General features: G+C 54.4%; 2 protein-coding genes across 2 annotated transcripts in view; one reads left to right on the top strand and one right to left on the bottom strand.

Moving 5' to 3' along the window:
- Positions 1-21,367, bottom strand: part of FGF18 (fibroblast growth factor 18) — a 37,161-nt gene that overhangs the window by 7,242 nt on the left and 8,552 nt on the right. The window contains exons 3-4 of the mRNA XM_019983099.2: positions 14,194-14,374; positions 1,427-1,533 (exon numbers count right to left, since the gene is read on the bottom strand). Of these exons, the coding sequence (XP_019838658.2) occupies positions 1,427-1,533; positions 14,194-14,374 (288 nt within the window). The remainder of the gene's footprint in view (positions 1-1,426; positions 1,534-14,193; positions 14,375-21,367) is intronic.
- On the top strand, positions 3,708-4,167 carry LOC109575028 (small ribosomal subunit protein uS8). The gene has a single exon (XM_070774515.1). The coding sequence runs from the start codon at positions 3,734-3,736 to the stop codon at positions 4,124-4,126; it is 393 nt and encodes a 130-aa protein (XP_070630616.1). The 5' UTR covers positions 3,708-3,733; the 3' UTR covers positions 4,127-4,167.

Raw genomic sequence — 21,367 nt, 5'->3', positions numbered from 1 at the left:
CGCCCGGCCCGCCTGCCGCCCCTGCCCCGGACCCCTCGCTGGCCGGCCGGCCGGCCGCGGACAGACGCGGTGAGTGAGTCCGCGGAAAGTGAATCACTAATTAAAACCACTCCTAGGCATCCCGGGGCGCGCTACGGATTACTATTCTGTTGCTCTTTGAGAAGCTCCAGCTGGAATCCTTGCCTTCTAAATTGGGCTTTGAAGCCCGCCAAGCTCTAGCCCGTGACCTGGGAAGAGTGCCCGGACACGGCCAAGCCTCAGCTTTTTCATCTATGAAATGGGAATGGTGGAAGTCTGTTCTTCCCCGACCCACCTTATGGTATTATTTTGAAGCATTTTTTGCTTAGTGCCTGGCAGAAAGTAGGTGCTCAATTAACAGAGGCTATTGGTACCCTTGTTATTAACAAATAATCAGAGACACTCTCCTGGCTCAGGTCTCTGGCCTGTCATCCTCTCCCCAGGATATGGAGGGGAGGGGGGAAGAGGGATAAGAATTGGGGGATTCTGGGAGTCAAAGCCATGGCTTAAACAGAAACTAAAGTCATGCTTCCTTCCCCCACCCTAACAAGGTGTAATAAATGCAGGTCGTCACAGAGGGCCTTGCCTCAAGGAGAAGAAGCCATCCTCTTTGGAATCTGGGTCTACCCTCTACCCTCCACTCCAACTGGCCAGCAGAAGCCACCCCCTCATTATACAAGTTGGACAGGGGGTGAGTAGGGTCCTTGCAGAGAGAAGGGAACTTGGAGCATGAATCCACTATAGAGCTACTGCCTGTAACACCTTCCACAGGAGCACCCAAAGGAAGCAAGTGTGTGAACTTCACAAACAAGGACACTCCGGCCAAAAGGGGCAGCAGCATCAAAATGCAGCATCAGTGGAGGCTCAGAATCCCTGGCACGTGGGTCCACCCCACCCATATCCTACCCCCGCCCTAATATGTTACATGCCTGTTCCAAAGTAATAAAACCTTTCTGAAATGCTAGAATCACAAGGCCGAAGAGGCTGCTGGGTTCCAGAGGTGTGGCTGTGGGGAGTCATAAACCCCCTGTGATTATTAAAACAGCGCTGCAGCCCCAGGCCCTGGCCCGCTGGTTCCCTGCTGCCAGACGTCAGGTACATTCAGACTGGGAGCCTCAGACCCCCTGGGGGCTCTCCCACTGCCAAGCAAGCCAGAGCTCCACGTCCACTAGGAGAGATCGGGGCCCCATGTGCTCCCCAAAGTCACAGCCGCAATCTGGCAGGCTACAGGTGAGGGGACAGAGAAGTGGGGGTGATGAAGAGATCTCACAATGGGAATCTCTGTCTCACACACACATACACATTCATGGGACCTCTTTCCCGTTTAGGGCTGATGGGGCCCAGGAGGCACTGCTCCAGCTGCCCTGGGTTGCTGGGGGACCCACCCAAGTCCCAGACCACCACTTACCTTCCCCACAAGCTTGCCTTTCCGGTTCATACACAGGTAGAACTCCGTCTCCTTGCCCTTGATCCGGACTTGACTACCGAAGGTATCTGTCTCCACTAGGAGCTGGGCTTCGAAAGGCAGAAGGAGAACAAGACACATTTTTTACCAGGGGCAGTGGCTGGCCTGAAGACTCAGCAACATGACCCCTGACCCTGACCTTGCCCTTGGACCTCCCACTGCCCCCAGAATCAAGTGTGGGGGCGGGGGGTGCTTCCCACAGGTCTCTCTGGAGCATGTGCCCCTCAGGCAGGGAGAAAGGCTCTCTGACACCTGTTCCCAACCTCTGGACTCTCTGGACTCCACTGGGGACCTAGATCGCTCCTGGTGCTAAATACCAGTGTGACTTCTCCTGCCCTCATCACCCACCTTCCCCTGCCCCTCAATTCCCTTCCCCAATTCAGGACACACAACCACACAAATAACCCCAAAGAAGAGCAGTCTCTGGACTGAAGGGTCAGACATTCAGATGCCTATGAGCTCACACAGGCATTACAATGTGCACGTGCGCACACACACACACACACACACACACACACACACACACAATACATACACATGTGTCTTGCCTTGTGGAATGCTAAGCTACTTCCTCCAAAATTTAGGTCAGAAGCCCCTTCCTCCAGGGCAAACATCTGGGTGTCCCCTTCCTGATGGGGATATGAGAGAGGGAGTGCCCTGGCCACTTGAAATGGGGAAACGTCTGGAAAGGGTAATTCAAGGCCCCAGGGAAAGGAGGCTATCAATATAATATTTCACTTTCCTCAGTCAAAGCCATTAAGACTTGGGGACTTCCCTAGCGGTTCGGTGGTTAACACTCCATGCTTCCAATGAGGGGGCTACGGGTTCAATCCCTGGTTAGGGAACTAAGATCCCACATGTCACATGCCACACAGTGTGGATAGGAAAAAAAAGGCCACCAAGGCTAAAGGATAACTAACTCTCAGGAGCCCGGAAGTCCCAATCAGAACCCAGTACCCTCTGGTCTGGAATGGGAGACCTCATGTTAAATCCCCATACTCCACAAAAACATGGGGTGTCCAGATGATCCTGGATGGGGTAGTCAGAGCTGACCCCCAAAGCCTGACTGAACAAGAACATCTAGTGGCCGAAGGGTGACTGTCTCTTGATTAGGCATACTGTAAGACCCCTCCCTGTCCCTTGGCCACTTCACATTTTCTCCCTGGTAGGATGCTGTGTGACTTTGGCAGGTCACATGCCCTCTCTGAATTTGAATCCCAGAGCCTGGATTTCCCTACCACCTCCATCCCCCTTCTTTGCCTCTGACTCCCCATTCTCACCCTCCCTCCCCTGACCCTTTGCTTCCCAACACCTGCCCCTCCCTCACCCACAAAATTTTAATTTCAGTGACAAGGGGCTTGCTTCTCCATAACAAAATCATAGTTCTAAATACAGTATCCTTGGAGCCACAAACAGTGTACCTCAGTGCCCCTAAAATATAAGAGGTATGATTTTAATAAAAAAAATTTTTAAATATATACCCTGGTGCCCTGCTGTGAAAATTAAAACCATCTGGAACTCAGGATTTCCAATAATTAATCTAGCCCTCCTTTGACACCACTACTAATTAAAATGTGATACCCACCTTTCCAAGGAAAAAAAGAAGAATTTACATAAAATTTAAAGATCTAACAAGAATTTAGTAATTCTAGGAACAAAGGTGGGGGCACATTCTTCTCTCCACCTTCCCCCACCCCTAGTAAACACTGAGTTGAGAATATTAGTGAACACCCTTCATGCTCCCTGCTTCCCTAAATCCAAACTCCCTGTAACTCTCTTGTTAGCTTAGTCCCTGGGAACCAAGGGTCAATCACCACAGCACTTCTGAGACTTGCTTTCAGCATCTCCTCACAAACTCAGGCCCCACCTGGGATGGGGGTTGTTAGGGGTCAGGAGAGTCCCCGACCCCCAGGAGCTTCTGACAAAGGCAGCGTGTGTAAGGGGAAAGGTGAGAGCTTTGAAATGCACATGTATGGATAGGACTCCCTAGCTCCACTTGCCAGTGTGTGACCCTGGGCCTCAGTTTCTTTATCTGTAAAATGGGGGTGGTTGCCCCTCATCTTTAACAGCCAACGTGAGGGTTAAATAAAATGATGCTGTTCTCAGAGGCTGGGTAGGAGAAACTCAGTAACTGTTCCTTAAGTTTCTTGATAACTGCAAAATAAACCCATTTACCCAAAAAAAACCCCCAAAAAGTAGTGGAAAAGAAATCTGGTATGGCTCTTTCCGCCATCTTTCCGTGCCGCCAGAATGGTGCGCATGAATGTCCTGGCCGATGCTCTCAAGAGTATCAACAATGCCGAAAAGAGAGGCAAACGCCAGGTCCTTATTAGGCCGTGCTCCAAAGTCATCGTCAGGTTTCTAACAGTGATGATGAAGCATGGTTACATTGGCGAATTTGAAATCATTGATGATCACAGGGCTGGGAAAATTGTTGTGAACCTCACAGGCAGGCTAAATAAGTGTGGAGTGATCAGCCCTAGATTTGATGTGCAACTCAAAGATCTAGAAAAATGGCAGAATAACCTGCTCCCATCCCGTCAGTTTGGTTTCATTGTACTGACAACCTCAGCTGGCATCATGGACCATGAAGAAGCAAGACGAAAACATACAGGAGGGAAAATCCTTGGATTCTTTTTCTAGGGATGTAATACATACAAATAAAATGCCTCAGAGGACTCTGATGCTTCCTTAAAAAAAAAAAAAGAAATCTGGTATGTATAAAAGGGCAGAGGGGAAGCAGAACTTGCTTCCCCAAGGCAGGCCTTCTGTCCTGAACTTTCTCAGCATCCTCCAGGGTCTCGGGTACCCCACACTGTGAGTGCATCAGAAAATGCCCTAGGCAGGGATTTACAGAGCCTTACCATCCTGGAGGGGTGACCTGGAGTAAGCCACACACCTGTCTGAGCCCCTAGTTTCCTTACCTATGCAATAGGAGTGGGGCCTGACTGTTCTGATTGTCTCTGGGATTGGAGAGGGGTAGGGATTGGAAATCATAAAAAGCGGGTGAGGCCACAGGGCTGAGGCCAGGCAGCCCCAAGCACATCCGAGAGGACTCTGTCTGCCCTCTCCCGGCTCCAGCCTGGGGCCCTGTCTTCAGAACACCTCTGCACCCTGGATCCAACTCCCCTGTGACCCTGCCAAAGTCACACATCCCCCGTAAGGTTAGGTACCTTCATCCTCCTTTTACAGGGTAGGAAACTGAGGTTCAGAGAAGCAACCCTTCCCAGGTTGGGGGGGTGGGGGCGGGTTGACATCCAGTCTGGCTGGCTCTCTTCCTGTTGGGGCCTGGGTCCCAGAGGAGGGCCCCCAGCTCCAGGGAGACTTGGCTTAAAACACAGCCCCCGCTTCTCATTAGCCACAGCCCATCTGAGGAAGCCCTGGCCTCTGCGTGAGCCATCCAGGGGCCTGGGGCTGGGGCTGGACGGCACCCCACCCCCGCCAGCCCAGCTGCCCCCACCCCAGCAAGGGGATGGTCTGCACCAGCCGCTGCGCCCTGGGGAGCCAGAAGTCTGTTCTTCCCCGACCGTAGCAAGCCACGGAGTGACCTAGACTCCACTCAGCACATGACATAATGAGGAGGGAGCCGGGCCAAGATTATGTAAAGTCTTTGGGGAGTAATAGCAGCAGCAGTTCTCAGAAAAAGAGAAAGAGAGACTCCACCCACCCAGACCAGGTTTGCCCCAGAGCCTGCCTGGTCCTCAGCATCACACTTCCCCGTCTCATGACCCAAGACCTAAGCCCACAAGACGCACCTCTCAGGAGCCAGAAAACTCGTCTCCACTCAGTTTGATTCTCAGGTCGGTCCCAGGCCAGGCAGGAGGCATCAATGATATCATCTTGCCACTCACCAGCCTGGCATCCCCTCCTCCACTCTCTGCTACGCTTGCCCCCAGCAGTCTCTCCTCTACAGATCAGCCAGAAGGATACTTACAAAATGCACAGAGAACTGTGCCTCTCCCCTGCTAAAGCCTCCTATGGAACTCCATGCGTGCGTGCTCAGTCGTGTCCCACTCTTTGCAGCCCCAGGGACTGCAGCCCACCAGGCTCCTCTCTCCATGGGATTTTCCAGGCAAGAATACTAGAATGGATTGTCATTTCCTCCTCCAGGGGCTCTTCCCGACCCAGGGATCAAAACCGTGTCTCTCGCATTGCCAGGCGGATTCTTCACCACTGTGCCACCTCACTAACAATCCAGACTCTGCAAGGGGACCCCTAAGAGGCACCCGGTCTGGCCGCTACTGTCCGCCCCCGTCTCCCACTCTCCCTCACAGTCCTCCAGCCACAAAAGCCTCCTTGCTCCTCCTGCTCTGACTCACCCAGCACACTCCTGCCTCAGGGCCTTCTGCCTGGCGATCGCTTTGCCCAGAGTTTCCCACAGCGGCTCCTCATCTCCTAGATTGACATCTCAACTCAGATGTCACCTCCTCAGAGAGGAGGCTACAGTCCATGGGGTCACAAAAAGCCAGACATGACTGAGTGACTAACACTCTCACACACTATTCATACTTACCTCATCAAGCCCTTTATATACTTACTAAAGTTAACTTATTGGTCATTTACCATAAGCCAAGTGTAGGCTAGGTGCCGGAAACCACAGTGGTGGATGAGACTGGTAAGGGCCTGCCCTCATGGAGCTTACCTTCTGGTGGACAGAGACAGACACAGAAAAGGTAGCAAATATGAGGAGACCACTTGGAGGAGAGCTTGGAGGAGAATGGAGCAGGGGATGGCAGGAGCTGGACTGGGAGGGTGGTGTGACCAGGGAAGGAGGTGACATCTCAGGTCCCGTGCAGTGCAAGCAGATTCTTTACCATCTGGGCCCCAGGGAAGCCCCAAGTATGCATAATGCCATTTAAAAGTTAAAGCAAACAAGATTCAGGGCGGTAAAGAGACTTGCTCAAGGGCATACAGCTGGTAAAAGCAGAGTAGAAGTTCAAATTCAGTGTCTGATCCCACGATCAATGCCTTTAGCAACTCTGCTCCCCACCAGTGTTACTCCTGCCTCTCACTAGAACTCTGAGCTCCCCCACTAACCCACCCCCAGCCTCAGAGTTGCTATCAGATATTCTGACAAAGGGAGAACGTCCTATCCCTCTCTGGGCCAGGACTAGATGACTTCCTTTCAGTACTGCCCCTCTGGGAAGCAACGGTAACTTATATTTATTTACAGCCTATCAGATGTTGGTCACCATTCTACCCTATACACGTTATCTCAGTCCTTATGACAATCCCAGGAGATTAGAACTATTTTTTTTATTTCCCCATTTTACAGGTGAGAAAATGGAGCCCCAAGATCACGCAGTGGTGGAGTTAAAACCCAGGCAGGCTAACCTAGAAGTCTGGGTCTTAGCCTGTCTCCCCCTTAGGTCAAACTTTTCCTCCATGGCAGTCCCTTTCCTGGGGAAGTTAGTGAACGAACAAGGAGGGTCTCTGCCTTGACTTCACCTTCCTGGGGCAGAAGTCTGTGGGTCGAGACGCCCAAAGAGCCAAAGGTTGGGGCCCATCCCTCGGCAGCTCCATTTCCAAATGACCTCGAGGCAGGGAAGGGTACCAGCAGTCACCCTGAGGAAGATAGCTTCTAGCTGATTCTGGGAGATGGCCCATAGGAGCACCCAAGTCTGGGTTCAAGCCACAGCCAGAGAGGCAGCAAATGGCTTCTGACCTCATTCTGACCAGAAGGAGAGTCTGTATGCGCCAGGAGCCAAGCGACTGAGGGATCTCTCCTGCAGAGGAGGCCACAGAGTCAGTCTCGGCTCAGAGCAGGAGCCCAGCGCCTGCCCATACAGGCCAGGAGCTTGAAGAGCCCAATCCCTTCTCCAGCATCCAGATAGGAACGCAGAAAAGGAAAAAGAGAAAGTGGAATAAAAAGGAGCTGGAGAGAAAGCCCTTTCTATTAAAAAAAAAACAAAAAGCTGTCTTTTTCTCCCAGTTTTGTTGAAATGCATGGAGTAACAATGATGGTTTTAAAAAGCTAATACTTATTTGAGCATTTACCATCCATCAGGCACTGTGCTTAGAGTCTGAATATGGAAAGTCTCATTAGATCCTCACAACAACCTTATGAGGTAGGAACTATTACACCCATTTTACTGATGAAGAAACTGAGGCTCTGAGCAGAGCTTCAGAGGTTACTTGCCAAAGTCATTCAGTAGGACCAGGATTTGAACACAGGCAGAGTAACTCCGGAGCTGGTCTGACACAGACAGAGAAATTCTGATTCAGGCAGAGCAGACAGACACCAGGCAGGCTGGCGACGGCAGAGAGATGAGAAGTGACTTTGGTAGGTGGATGGATTGACTGATTCCAGAGTGATTTCCCAGCTGGGCTTCCCTGCGGGCGATCCAGGACCTCTTTTGGAAGCCTTTTGTTTGGAAGGGTTGGAAACAGCAGGGAAAGACAGAGATCCAGAGAGACATACACAGAGGGACACAGGAGACCCAGAAAAATGTAACTGGAGGACACCAGGCAGGAGACTTGGTTTCCTTCCCCCTCTCCCACAGGTTTCAGAGTTAAACCTCCAAGACCTGAGAAAGCAAGCAGGGAGCCGGGAGCCGATGAGAGGCTGGGCAGAGCAGCGCCCCCGGGCCTGCACAGGTTGACCCGCCGCCGCTGGCTGCTGCAGTGCCAGGGCAGGTGCCACGGGCCCCTCTCCAGGAATCACCCTCCGGCAAGGAAACATCCTTGCCACAGAAGGCGCTGGGAGGTCACACTGAACCAGTACCCCCTTCCTCCCCTCTGAACCAGGTGGAGGGGAAGGGAAAGAAGTGGGGCAGGAGGAAGGATTCCTCTCTGGAGAGGTTTCAGTATCGCTATTCACACACACACGCGCGCGCACACACGCACACACGTTATGGTTTTTCTCCAAAGGTGCCCATGGCTCCCCTTCTCCTAAAGTCACCCAAGGAGGCTCGCAGGCCATGTGGGTTTGCCAGAAAGGAAGAGGGAGAGAATCAATAGGATCGATCAGGAGCTATATTTAATCCTAGCTGTAGCTCTCATGTGGCTGGTTGAGATGCAGAGTCACCAAGGTGTGGGTGGCCACTCCTCACTGAGGACAGAAGTCGTGGGACATAAGCTCAGAGGGCAGGGGTATTAGACGGATATATTAATGCTCCTTCCAGCTGGGAACATCTCTCAGAAAAGCTGGTTCTGTTGCTCATGGTATCCTGGCTGCAAGATGCAAGGCTGGCTGGAAGGGAGGACAGGAGAGGAGAATGAGGGGACCACCGATTCCCCAAGTACCTACACTGTGCCAGGCGCTTGCCCCAGAGGAGTGGTCTCATCCACACTCCTGGAGGCTCACGGGTCACCCATGCACTCACTGGCTCAAACATGTATTGCACACTGGTTTGTGGTTGGCTGTGTGCAAGGGGGATGCTTCCCAGGTGGGTCTGTGGTAAAGCATCCGCCTGCAATGTGGGAGACGTGGCTTCCATTCCTGGGTCGGGAAGATCCCCTGGAGAAGGAAATGGCAACCCACTCCAGTATTCTTGCCTGGAGAATCCCATGGACAGAGGAGCCTGGCGGGCTACAGTCCATGGGGTTGCAGAGAGTCTGACATGACGGAGCGACTAACACAGTTTCACTGCGCAAGGGATACAGTGAGGACAGTAGACAGAAGCCACCTGGCCTCAGAGTGTGCACTGGAGCAGGAGACACGGAGAGCGAATAACTACACACGCAGCAGAACCACAGGCAGCAATAAGTGCTAGGAAGAGAAACACAGGCACACGAGGACACAGACAGGAATTCTCTGATAAGGTGACGACTGAATGAACGAGGTGAGGGAGCAAACGCCATGGGAACATCTGGAAGAAGGGCAGCCCCAGGCTGAGGGCCCAGCAAAGGCCCTTAACTGCAGACACGTGGCACATGCGAGGGGCAGCAGGAAGCTGGGGCTGGAGCGGAGCCAGCAAGGACTGGGGTGATGGAGCCTGTGGTCAGGGAGGAGCCAGGTCAGGCCTTCCTGCTGAGGGTGTGGATTTCTAAACAACATGACCACCTTTGAATGAGTGACCGAGGCTCACATTTTGGACCACAGTATGGAGAATGGACTATGAGGTGTCAAACTCAGAGAGAAGGGGGTCACTGCTGCCTTGCCCACACCAGCCAGCCCAAAGGACCTGGCTCCTCGCTCAAGCCCAGCCCTGCAGCAGGTACCAGGAGGAGGGAAACGGGGACCAGAGGGCCCCCGCCCACTTCCATCACCCACTAGGCAAAAGTCCTGCAAGACCCCACATGCTTTCCCAGATGAGTCACGCATGTCAGCCCCTGACTGGGCTCTGTGCTGCCCCGTAATTATTTTAGTCACTCATCCAGGAACCTTTAAAGGGGGCCTGCTTTCTGCCAGGCCATGTAGTAGACACGAGGACAGGAAGAAAGGTCACTGCTTTCAAGGAGCTCACATTCTTGGAGGGGAGTAGGGGAACTCAGGAAGGCTGCCCAGTGGGGCAGAGCCCGTGCTGAGCAGGCTGAGTCCCCGTGACCCTGGGCAGCGGTGACACAGCTGGAAGCACTGATCCCTGCCAAGCTGGAGCCAATCCACAGCGTACCAACTCCATGCCCTGTCCTCTGCCACCCTGCAATGCAGGGAGGGGGTGGGAAGGGCCCGAGGGACACAGAGAGCAAGAGGCCCCGGCTTTTAGAGTCAGCCCCTAGGAAGGAGCAGGGGCTTTGGAGCTCGTTGAAGGCTAAGACCAGGTAGTCTCACTCACGGCCGTACTGCCACCCGAGTGAGGGAGGGACCCAGGTGTGAACCGAGAGACCAGACCGCACCCAACAGAAGGGTCCAAATACGCTTCCACCTGAGACAACCAGCAGAGCACGGCCAGCCCCCACTGCTGCTTGGAGCCACACTGCGGGAGCCTCTTCTATCTGCAGCAGACGTGCCAGGGCCCACTGAGGGGAGAGAGGCAGCACCCCTTCCGGAAGCCCATGAACCGTTCCCCGGAGGGGAGCCTTCACCCGAGCCCACAACGGCATCCCCCTGCCCCCAGACAACCATACTGAGTGTTCTGGCTTAAATAATCGTAACATCTTTGAGCAGAAGATACCCTTTCATTTCAACAACCCCATTTTATAAAAGAATAAATGGGCTCAGAAAGGCTAACTCCCACCTAAGGCCTCCAGCTCCTAAGTGGTGGCGCTGAGATTCCAGTTCCCTCCGATTCCAGAGTCCACATGCTCACCCTCTCAGAAGACCACCTCCCTGGCTTTCACAGGCCCTCCAGAGGCCTTCTCAGGGCTGCTCTGAGTACTGTCTGTCCTGGGAGTCCGGTCTCCTGCAAAGCCTATGGCTGATTCGTGGTGATGTATGGCAGATGCCAACACACTATTGTAAAGCAATTAACCTCCAATTAAAAACAAATTTTAAAAAAGAAAACTTGGGCGTTTGAGGTGTTTTTTCTTAATCAGGTGGAAAAGCCACCTTTATCACATGAAAGTAGGCAACCAAAAGCCTTACAGAAGCAGAGTGGCTCCTACACCACCGTAACCAACGCTGGGGCTCCTACCCTTCCCTGCGGGCTGGCTCAGCTGACCCCGGGTGCTCCTCTGCGAAGTCTCAGGTCGCACGACCCAGCAGTCCTGCTTCCTGCAGCTAGTGTGCCTTGACGCCTCCACGTTCCAGCTTAAGGGCATCGACCTTGGAGGCAGCGGGGCCTTCTCATCTTTGCTTGGCTGGTGAAGGAACTCAGCCCAGAGCCAGCCAGACATGCTTGCCCCGGGCACTGGAGGCTGCTCAGTGACAGAGCTGCCACTAGAACCCAGGGGTCCTGTCTCCTGACGACTGGCCAGACTGAGGTGAACAGGACCAAAGGCAGGAAGGGTTGGGACTGACACAATAACCCTAGGTGGGCAGGACGGCGCTTGCCCAGTTCCTGGCTGGCCAGGCGTCACCACATGACCTATGTCACTAGCCCCCGGCCCACATACTTCTCCCTCCAGAGCGGAACCCAAAGCTATGAAAGCTCCGCATTCCTGGAACAGCCACGCTTGGGGCCTCCGGTGCTCTGGGAGAGTTTCAGGGAGCCATGGGGAGACCCTCCTGCAGAACAGCCTGGTGTAGAAGCCCGGCTCATCTGTGAGGATTTCACCAAAGACTGCTCACTGCGGTAAAGCTGCCCAAGAGCTCTGGGGTAGGCGTCCACGCAAAGGGAGGCCAGCGTCTTGACCTGCCTAAGGGGTCTAGCACCTCAGGATGCCGTCGAATCTGAGATTCTGAGTGTTTCAGAGACTCCAATCTGAGATTCCGAGGGTCTGCAGGGATCCCAGATTCCACGCATTTATAGGGATTGTTTATAATTGGTGTTTGCTGGAACTCCCAGACTCTATTCTAACTGTGTATGAATGCAAGTCTCAGAAGACACCATCCTTTCAGCTGGACGGAGCCCTGAGGAGGAGAGAGCAGGTTCTGTGACATCCTGGGCCGCCTGGCCTGACTGAGGACCACTGGCTACCCCTCCCCCACAGGCAGGACAGGCTAATGTAGCCCCATCCTCCTCCTCGACCTGGCCACATAAATCACCCTCCCAATAATATTTGTATTGATTATCTAGATTGGAAGCCTCAGTTGGCTCCATTGTCTCACTTCCTCTCTCAGGGCTCACAGATGGGGTCCCAGCCCCTCATCTGCGTTACTAATGCGACATTTAAATGGAGCAGTCTCGGCGGCCAGCAAGGCCCCTTGCTGCCCTGGGTGCTGGGAGACTGCAGGAGTGATAAACATGTTCCTTGACAGAATCATTAAATCTAGACTTCGTGGAGCTGGAGGAGAAGCCAGGATGGGCAAGGCCCTGTGTATACCAGGTGTGGGCCCCCAGCACCTCCAGGCTACTTGTCAGACACCCAGAGTTCAGGCCAGACCCTCCACATCAACACGAGCCTTTCAACAAGACCTCTCAGCGATTCGGGTGCACACGAATGTTTAAGAGGCGAGGCGAGTCCATCCCTTGTAATGCACAGAAGGGAGACCGCTGAGCCCCACAGATGCTCAGGCCACACTGGTGAGACCACTGAGCCTCAAGTTCAGGCGGAGGAAACAAGAGGGCAAGTGGCTTCTGGAGAGAGGGGCCGGCCATTGCCTACCTCCTCTCCCTCCCGAGCTCCGGACCCCGATCTCAGAGCCTGGACAGATGGCTCAGACCAGAGCCTGACCCCCCTGTACTCTCCCAGCCTGGAGGGGCCAGAGAGAACTCCGGGGACTCCCCAGGAGGACACTTCCCTCCCGCCCCAGCCAGCCAGCTGCCCCTTCCCTGGCAGCAACTGGACGGCAGATCCCAGGGAAAACCAGCACCTGGGTCTGCCCAGCACAGCCAGGCGTCCACAGAGTGGGGGGAGCAGAGAGCCGAGGCTGCAGAGAGGCGGCCAGCAGAGGGCCTGGGAGAGGTGGGGAGGAGGGCGAGGACCCTGGTCAGAGGGAGGGAAGCAGGGAGAGAGCCTGAGATGGTGGGGATGGGGGAGACAGAGTGATGGACAGGAGCAGCCAGGGGGAGGGGGGTGGACTCAAGAGACAGAGATGCCAGATGAAAGGAGAAGCAGCCAGACCGAGAAAGGAAGCAGGGGGAAGAGAGAGGAGGGAGACGAGGCAGTAACGAGCGATGGGGCAGGAGAGGGAGGAGGCAGCTGGCCTGGAGGAGCCGGAGCCCAGCACGGCCCAGCCCGGCCGGCCAGCCCAGCCCCCAGTGACAGCGCAGCTGCCAGACTCGGGCCCACCATGAGGTCAGTCCTGCCCCGGGGCACAGGGAGAATAAATGGTGTCCAAGATAAAGAGATCCAAGAAATTATTTGTCTTGTTGTCCTGTCTTGACTGCAATGGGCAGGGACCGGCGGGCAGGCAGAGCCTCGTCTCAGAACAGCCCAGGCTGGCAGGCGCGGCCGCCCACAGCCCCCGGGCCCGTGGCTGGGACCTGGGACACCTTCCAGAACCCGGGCCCGGGAAGGTAGGAAGCGGTGAGGGCGCGGTCGGCACTCGCTCAGGGGCCGGGTGGGAGGAGTCTTGGGTGCCTCCCTCACGGCTGAGGATCTCTGCGGGCTAGGGGCCTGTGGACGGAAGGGAGTAGGGGTGCTTCACTCCTTCCGGCCCCCTTCAGAGGCAGCCTGGGGCAGGTGACGGTTTCTGAACACCTCAGGGGAGCTGGGTCGTTCCAGGGTCAAAGGCAGGTCAAGGGCAGCCCCAGGTGGTATGAGCATCCATGTTTCATAAGAGAGCAAACTTGAGCCCACAGAGCACACACGCACATACCTCTCCACGCAAATACGTACACTCTCACACACATATGCACTCATGCACACACACGCTTGCACCAGGCCGATGTCCATCACCACCACAAACCTCCAAAAAGCATTCCCCAGAGGCTCCCACCCAAGCATCTGAACGTGGACAGGTGAAATGACACTTGGGGAGCAGCAGCAACCTGTTAGACGCCAGCCCCAGGCAAGCCACAGTCACCCATGACAGCTCATATCTATGGGGCATTGACCAGCAAGAGTAGGCTTTACTCATGTCTTCAGTTACTACTCCCAACAAGGCTCTCAGGGATGTGCTTCTGCATCCCTGTTCCACAGATGAGAAAACTGAGGCCCAGAAAGACTCAGCACTGGGGGCAGGACCACACAGCCAGGATCTGGGAGCGCTGGGATTCGAACCTGAGGTCTCGGCGAGCAGGAAGGATGTGCACACAGTGGGACAGGAAGGGGCCGACACTTACCATACTTGTCCCCGTCCTCGCCGCGGGCACTGATCCTGCGGCCCAGGACCTGGATGTGCTTCCCGCTGGTCCGGCTGTAGAGCTGGTACAGCCGCAGCTGCTTGCGGCTCACATCGTCCCGAGCCCGCGTCTGGTTCTCCACGTGGATGCGGAAGTCCACGTTCTCCTCGGCCGCCAGCACCTGGGCGGGGAAAGGGGTGACAGTGAGCCACCCTGGAAGCCCAGACCCCCTGCGTGCAGGAGCCAGTTCACAGCAGAGAGCGAGGGCCTCCGTGATGGCAGCTCTGGGCCAAGCGCCAGCACATGCTCATAACTGCCCTGTTTGCCGTTGCTCCGTCGCTCCGTCGTGGCTGACTCTTTGCGACCCCAAGGACTATAACCCATCAGGCTCCTCTGTCCATAGGATTTCCCAGGCAGGAATAGTGGAGTGGGTTGCCATTTCCTTCTCCAGGGGATCTTCCTGACCCAGAGAATCAAACCTGTGTCTCCTACGTTGGCAGGTGGATTCTTTATTGCTGAGCCACCAGGGAAGCTCAGTTGCCCTGTTATCCCCCATTTCATAGATGGGGCAACTGAGGCTCAGAGAGCTGAGGCAAGTTGTCCGAGGTGGCCCAGCCAGGAAGTTGCAAACCTAAGAATCAGGTCTAGGTCTATTTGAAAACACATTTGTTTGACAGCAAGCAAAGTTTGCTTTCTTTCTGCCACAGCCCCAAATTAAAGTAAGAAATATTGACCAGAGTTGCCCATGTGACCTTGAGAACACAGTTTGTTCTGCCTCAGATATCTCCCCAGTAAAAGAGTGGAGCAGAGCCCCCATCCTGACTGCAACCCAGGATGGCCGTGAGGGTAAAGTGAGCCAACGGAAAGAAAAGTACCAAAATGACCACAGAGATGGGACAGGGATTAGGGGCATGTCATTGCTGTTTAGGTCCTCAGTGGGAAAGGAGAGAGACCTGGCAAGTGGCTTCCCGGGAATGAATGAGCTACACCCCACTGCCACTTCTCCCCCCAGGAGCTGATGCGGGAGGGGTTCTCCTCTTCATACTGTAATGGTCTTTATGCTTGGCCCTACCACCAAGCATTTGCCCACACCCCGAACCCCCCGTAGAGAAGCTTTTGCTTAGCATCTCCCATCAAATTCCCTGTACCCTAGAAGTTTAGGGCTTCCCTGTTAGCTCAGATGATATAGAATCTGCCTGCTATGCAGGAGACCCCAGTTTGATCCTTGGGTCGGGAAGATCCCCAGGAGAAGCAAATGGCAACCCACTCCAGAAGTCTTGCCTGGAGAATTCCATGGACAGACCATGGGGTCACAGAGTCAGACAAGACTGAACGACTAATACTTTGCAGAGATAGCCTATGCATACACACACACATAAAAAATCCATCCACTTTTATAGGCTTCCCTGGTGGCTCAGTGGTAAAGAATGCTCCTGCCAATGCAGGAGACATGCATTCGATCCCTGGGTCGGGAAGATCTCCTGGAAGAGAAAATGGCCACCCACTCCAGAATTCTTGCCTGAGAAATACGATAGACAGAGGAGCCCAGTGGGTTGCAAACAGTCAGACATGATTTAGCAACTAAACAACAACTAGAAGTTTAGTTCACGTCTGACCACACTCTCCAGGAATCCACCTCTGGCTGAGCCAACAGTGTCTCTCTGGTCTTCCTTTCTTGAACGTGGTCCAGGTGAGACCTGAACAACTTGCACCCACCTCCTCACCAGCTTTCTGCTTCCACTTTCTCCCGCCTGAAGTCCATCTCCCAGCAAATCCAATCACCTTGTGTAATCCTCTCCTAAACTCTCCAGGGCTTCCCATCAAGCTTAGATTTTTTTTTTTGGACTATTTTTTAAAAGCCTTTCATTGAATTTGTTATAATATTGCTTCTGTTTTATGTTTTTATTTTTTGGGCTATGAGGCATAGAGGATCTTAGCTCCCTAACTAGGGAACGCTCACCCTCTGCCTTGGAAGGCAAAGCCTTAACCACTGGGCTGCCAGGGAAGTCCCTTCCCATCACATTTTTATAAAGGTCCCCATCGTGGCCTCAAGGCCCTGCAAGATGAGCCCCTGACCACTTTTCCACCTCCATCATCCCCCCAGTTACACTGGCTGCCTGAGTTTGCCTCTGAGCATTCCACACAGAAAACCCAACAGGTGCCTCAGGGCCTTTGCACTTGCTCTTCCCTCTGCTTCACTGCTCTTGCCCAGATTTTTGTCCTCTGGTTCCTCTAATTCACTGGAGTCTCTGCTCAAATGTCACAGCCTGAGACAGGACTTCCGTGACTGCTTCTGGGGCAGCCCCCACTTTAGCCGCTCTTCATCTTTCTACCATGCTTCGTTTTTCTTTCTATTCATCAACCTGACATGACATCTACTTCTCTGGTTTTTGTCTGTCTCCCTGACTTGTTTGCTGCCATATCCCCAGCACTCAGCACAGTAGAAACTCAAACATTTGTCAAATGAATGAATGAATGAACAAGTTAACACTGAAAAGATCTGGGGTCCTGTCATCCCATGTAACATTGAATGAGGTTTCCGTGCGTGCGTGCTAAGTGACTTCAGCCATGTCCGACTCTTTGTGACCCTATGAACTGTAGCCCATCAGGCTCCCCTGTCCACGGGATTCTCCGGGCAAGAATACTGGAATGGGTTGCCATGCCCTTCTCCAGGGATTTTCCCAACCCAGGGATCAAGCTCACATTCTCTTACATCTGCATCGGCAGGCAGGTTTTTTTTACCACCAGCGCCACTAGATTTCCCTGTGCCCTGATAATTGTATGCCTGTCCCAGCCCATTAACCAGAAAGCTGAGTAATTCTTGAAGTCCAGACAGCATTCCAGGTTTGTTCTAGGCATGCTAGGCTTTCAGGATCCCATTCCTATGTGAGCAGGACGCCATTCAGCCCATGGAAGAGCTCTTGGAGTCAGGACTGCATGAGCATGTCCTCAGCTGTGGAGCTCCTCAGGGCAGGAGCTGTGTTTTCCTTATTTCTACACCCCAGCCCAGGCTCCCCAGGTGGCTCAGATGGTAAAGAATTTGTCTGTGATGCAGGAGACCTGGGTTCAATCGCTGAGTCAGGAAGATGCCTGGAGAAGGGAATGGCTACCCACTCCAGTATTCTTGCCTGGAGAACTCCATGGACAGAGGAATTCTGTGGGCTACATTCCGTGGGGTCGCAAAGAGTCAGACGCGACTGAGTGACTAACACACTTACTTGCTCATGCCCAAGCCAAGGTCTCTGTGCCCTGGCTGACCTGTGCGCATCCTCCCACCCCAGCCTGAGCCTCGCAGGCACTTCAGCTGAACCACGTCATTTAACCTTCACTATCCTCCTCATGGTGGGAACACTATCCCACATGACACGTGAGGACACTGAGGCTCTGAAGCTGGACCAACAGGGCACAGAGCAGGCCTTGGCAGAGGCAGCCCCAAGTTGTACGGTCCCCAGACTGCTGCTTTCAGCTCCCCTTACTGGGCCCCGCCTGCCCCACCAGTGCCGTCGGGAGCAGGACCCAGGTTCAAAACGCAGGGCTAGCCACTCCTGAGCTAGGGGTCCCCAGGCAAGTTACTGAGAGGTGCCAACGATACCCACCTCATGGGCTGCCATGAATAGTTGCCTGGTACAGAGTCAAGTGCTCAGCAGGCATAGATAATTACTGAGGGGGGCCTCCCTGGTGGTCTAGTGGCTGAGACTCACGTTCCCAATACAGGAGGCCTGAGTTTGATCCCTGCTCAGGGAACTAGACCCCACAAGCCGTAACTAAAGATGCCATATGCTGCAGTGAAGACCAAAGATCACCTGTGCCACAACTAAGACCCAGCATAGCCCAGGAGATAGATATTAGAATAAAAAACTACTGGGAGGATACCAGGGATACCTTCAAGAGGCTCTTGGTGAAACCCCGCAGACACAAGAAGGTCACACTCTCACGTCCTTAGGGACAAGGCACTTGAGCTGCTCAGATGACAGTCTGGGAAGACGTCAGTGCTTTTGATCGTCCCTTCAGCCCCAGGACACGGGAATGCTTATCACCCCATTTAGCACATGTGGAAACCAAGGCTCAGAAAACGTGAGTTGGTTGCTCTGAACTGCACTGCCCAAGGGCGCAGGGTCTGTTCGCCGGCACACCACGCGTGCACACGATTCACTTGCACGACCTTCAGTGGCCAGCCCATTCAGAGCCAGTTCTCATACCTGGGACCCACTTCCTGTGACACCCTGGTGCTCAGGGAGAACAGAGCTTGTGTGCCCCCGAGGCCCACACCTGAGGGGCCTGCGGAATGACGTTCCAATGTGGGCCGGCCCTGTCCCCTCCCCCAGGGCCAGGCCTCCTCCCCTCTTCTCCAGATCTCCTCCTGCTCACAGGAGACCTTATTGACCAGAGGTCAAACCAATCTCCTCACCCCCGGTCCCTGAGGGGCGCTGTCCCGCCCGGAAGCAGCCTCCAGTTAACGATTTTCCTCCTGGCCCACTGGGCAGAGGCGGCCGGCTGACCCAGGGTCAGCAAGGCTATGCGGGGGCCATTCCCAGGGTGTGGGGACAATCCATCTTGCCCAGCTCCCACCATTTGCACCGCACTCTGGGGCCAGGTCAATCCCGAGGGAGGTCACCGGGTGGCCTCCGACATGGAGACAGAGTCCGTCCGTTTGGAAAGGTGGGGAGCGCCCTGGGCTTCCTGGGTGGGACCTCTGGGGGCTGCAGGCCTTTGCACGGGCCAGATCCTTCATGGCTGAGTCCCTTTGCTGTCCACCCGAAACTATCACAGCGCTGTCAATCAGATACACGCCAACACAAAACAAAAGCCCTGGATAAAGCCTTGTGTGTGCGCTCAGTCGTGTCCGACTCTTTCGCGATCCCATGGACTGTAGCCCACCAGGCTCTTCTGTCCATGGGATTCTCCAGGCAAGAATACTAGAGGGGGTTGCCATTTCCTTTTCCAGAGGATCTTCCCGACCCATGGATCCAACCTGTGTCTCCTGCATTGCAGGCAGATTCTCTACCGCTGTGCCACCTGGGTCTACAATACAAAATAAAAAGTAAAAAAAAAAAAGGCACCCAGTGCCCTCTGCCTGGCTGGCCCCTGCCCTCAGGTACCTCCTCTGGAAGGTACCGGTTTCCTCTCCTCTGGCCTCAGGTTGGGTTATGGCCTGTGGGCACTACTATAACGCACTGTTCGTTGTCCCCACAGTCCAGTTTACCTGGTGTACCCCTGAATCTCCACCTTTGCACCTGGCAAACGTTTGCCATACAACTGCGGCTAGGATGAGGGGGTCCTGGCAGCCAAAATCAGCCCACCACTTACTAACCAGATGAGCTGAGTGCCAAGAGAAGGTTTTTGAAGCCATCAATTGCTAAGCTCTCCTCTGTTCCAGGCTCTTTGCTAAGAAGACCTCAAGACACGGTACCTCATCACACTTCTTCAGCCTCCTGTGGAGGAGGGCCCAGCACCTGTCCACCTCTCCGGGTCTCCCTGGGAGCTCAGCAGAGCAGCATCGCTCAGGAGCGTCCTCTCCCTCCCCTTTCCTGCTACTTGGCCTCACTGCCCAAGGGGGGCCCATCTTCCAGGCCTTCCTAGAGCAGTCCGAGCTGCTCTCTGCCTGGCTAACACCTGTCCAGGTGCATAACCGCCAGGGGTGCTGAAAGGCTGCAGTGTGACAGGAATCAAAAGGCCACAGCTCTCACGAGGTGAGCAGGGCTGGACAGGCAGGGGTCTGCTGGAGCAGAGAATGGTGCCTTACAAGAGACTCTCCTTCTCCCGCCCACCACATACCTGCCTTCTGGGTCAAGGCGGCTTTTCCCACAACAGGGGAGCCTGCGGTGGGGGTCCCCCTGAAGCCTGACTGAGACCACGATTGCCTCCTGGGGGCCCCCTCCCTCACCTGAGGGCTTGGGCTGTGATGGGAATACTCATGCCCAGACCCAAGAACTGCATGGGGCAGCAATGGCCAAATGGGTTCAATTGTCCCCCCGCAGCTGTGCCCCAGAACCTGGCATGGACACGGTGGTGCTTGGTGGAACAGAGCTTGCTATCTGTGCCTGCAGTCTCACGGTGGGCAGCTCCCCTATTCCAGAATCCACCTGGCTCCCCCCTACCCATAGCACAGCACCCACACGTAGTCCTTCACCATCCAGCCCCCACCCACCTTCCAAGCCTCCTCCCTTAGGCACCTTGGAGGGAAAGTAACATGCGTGAACAGATGTTGGCGTGAGCCCCCCACACCAGGCCAGCTTCCGGGTTTCCATCTCCCCAATCCCTCATGGCTCTGAAGGCATGTTTGCAGGAATGTCCTATCTTTTCCTGGGCCCACCTCCCACCCATATCGGCCACGTCTCCTATATACACATGTGACATCTGGACACCCACACCATACACGTTTACCAAGGAAACTAACACTCACTGACCTCAAGTGTGACCTGGCTCCATCGCAAATCACCAACTTATTCCATTTCTTTAACCCTCAGTTTTCTCATCAGCAGAATGAGACTGCTTATAATTATTTATCTCAGAAAAACACCAGTAATCATTAGGTACCTTTTTTCTTTTTCTTTTGTCTAAACAGCCACAACTTATGGAGCATGTCCTCTGTGCTAAGAACAACTTTAAGTAAATTATCTCATGTTGTCCCCAGAGCAGCCCTATGAGTTGGTATGATCATTATCCCCATTTCCCAGATTAGGAAACTGAGGCTCAGATAGGTTACATTGCACAGAATTGGTGCAAAAAAGGATCAAGATTTGGATCCAGCTCAGCTTAGGATGCACGCTCCCCTCCTCTTCAGCCTGGCCTGCTTCTCTCTGCTTTTCCCTTCTCTCTGTCACCCACCTCTCCCCCATTCAGGAAAGCAGTTGACTCTTGCCACAAGCCAGTGGGGCAGGGACTGAGGTGGAGGATTAAACATGGAAGCACCGAAGGCCTTGAGCTCCCCATCCTACCTAAGAGAGGAGGATGGGCTCAGACTGCCCCCTCCCGCCCAGGTCCCCATTCCTGAGGCCTCACAAAACCCATGCCCCTGTCTCCAGGCAGCCTGCCCAGAAAGGGAGGGTCTCCCCGGTCCCAGGAGAGGCAGCCCCCAGACTTCCGGCCACATTCCACCACCGCCTGCCTCCTGCTCTAGGAGCAGCGTTGGGCCGGCTGTGCTGAGGGCTTTCAGAGCTTCTCCAAATTCTGG

Source organism: Bos indicus, chromosome 20 (genome assembly GCF_029378745.1).
Source record: "Bos indicus isolate NIAB-ARS_2022 breed Sahiwal x Tharparkar chromosome 20, NIAB-ARS_B.indTharparkar_mat_pri_1.0, whole genome shotgun sequence".
NCBI classification, from domain to species: Eukaryota; Metazoa; Chordata; class Mammalia; order Artiodactyla; family Bovidae; genus Bos; species Bos indicus.
Note: the sequence above shows the minus strand (reverse complement) of the source record. Positions and strands in the feature narration are given on the sequence as shown.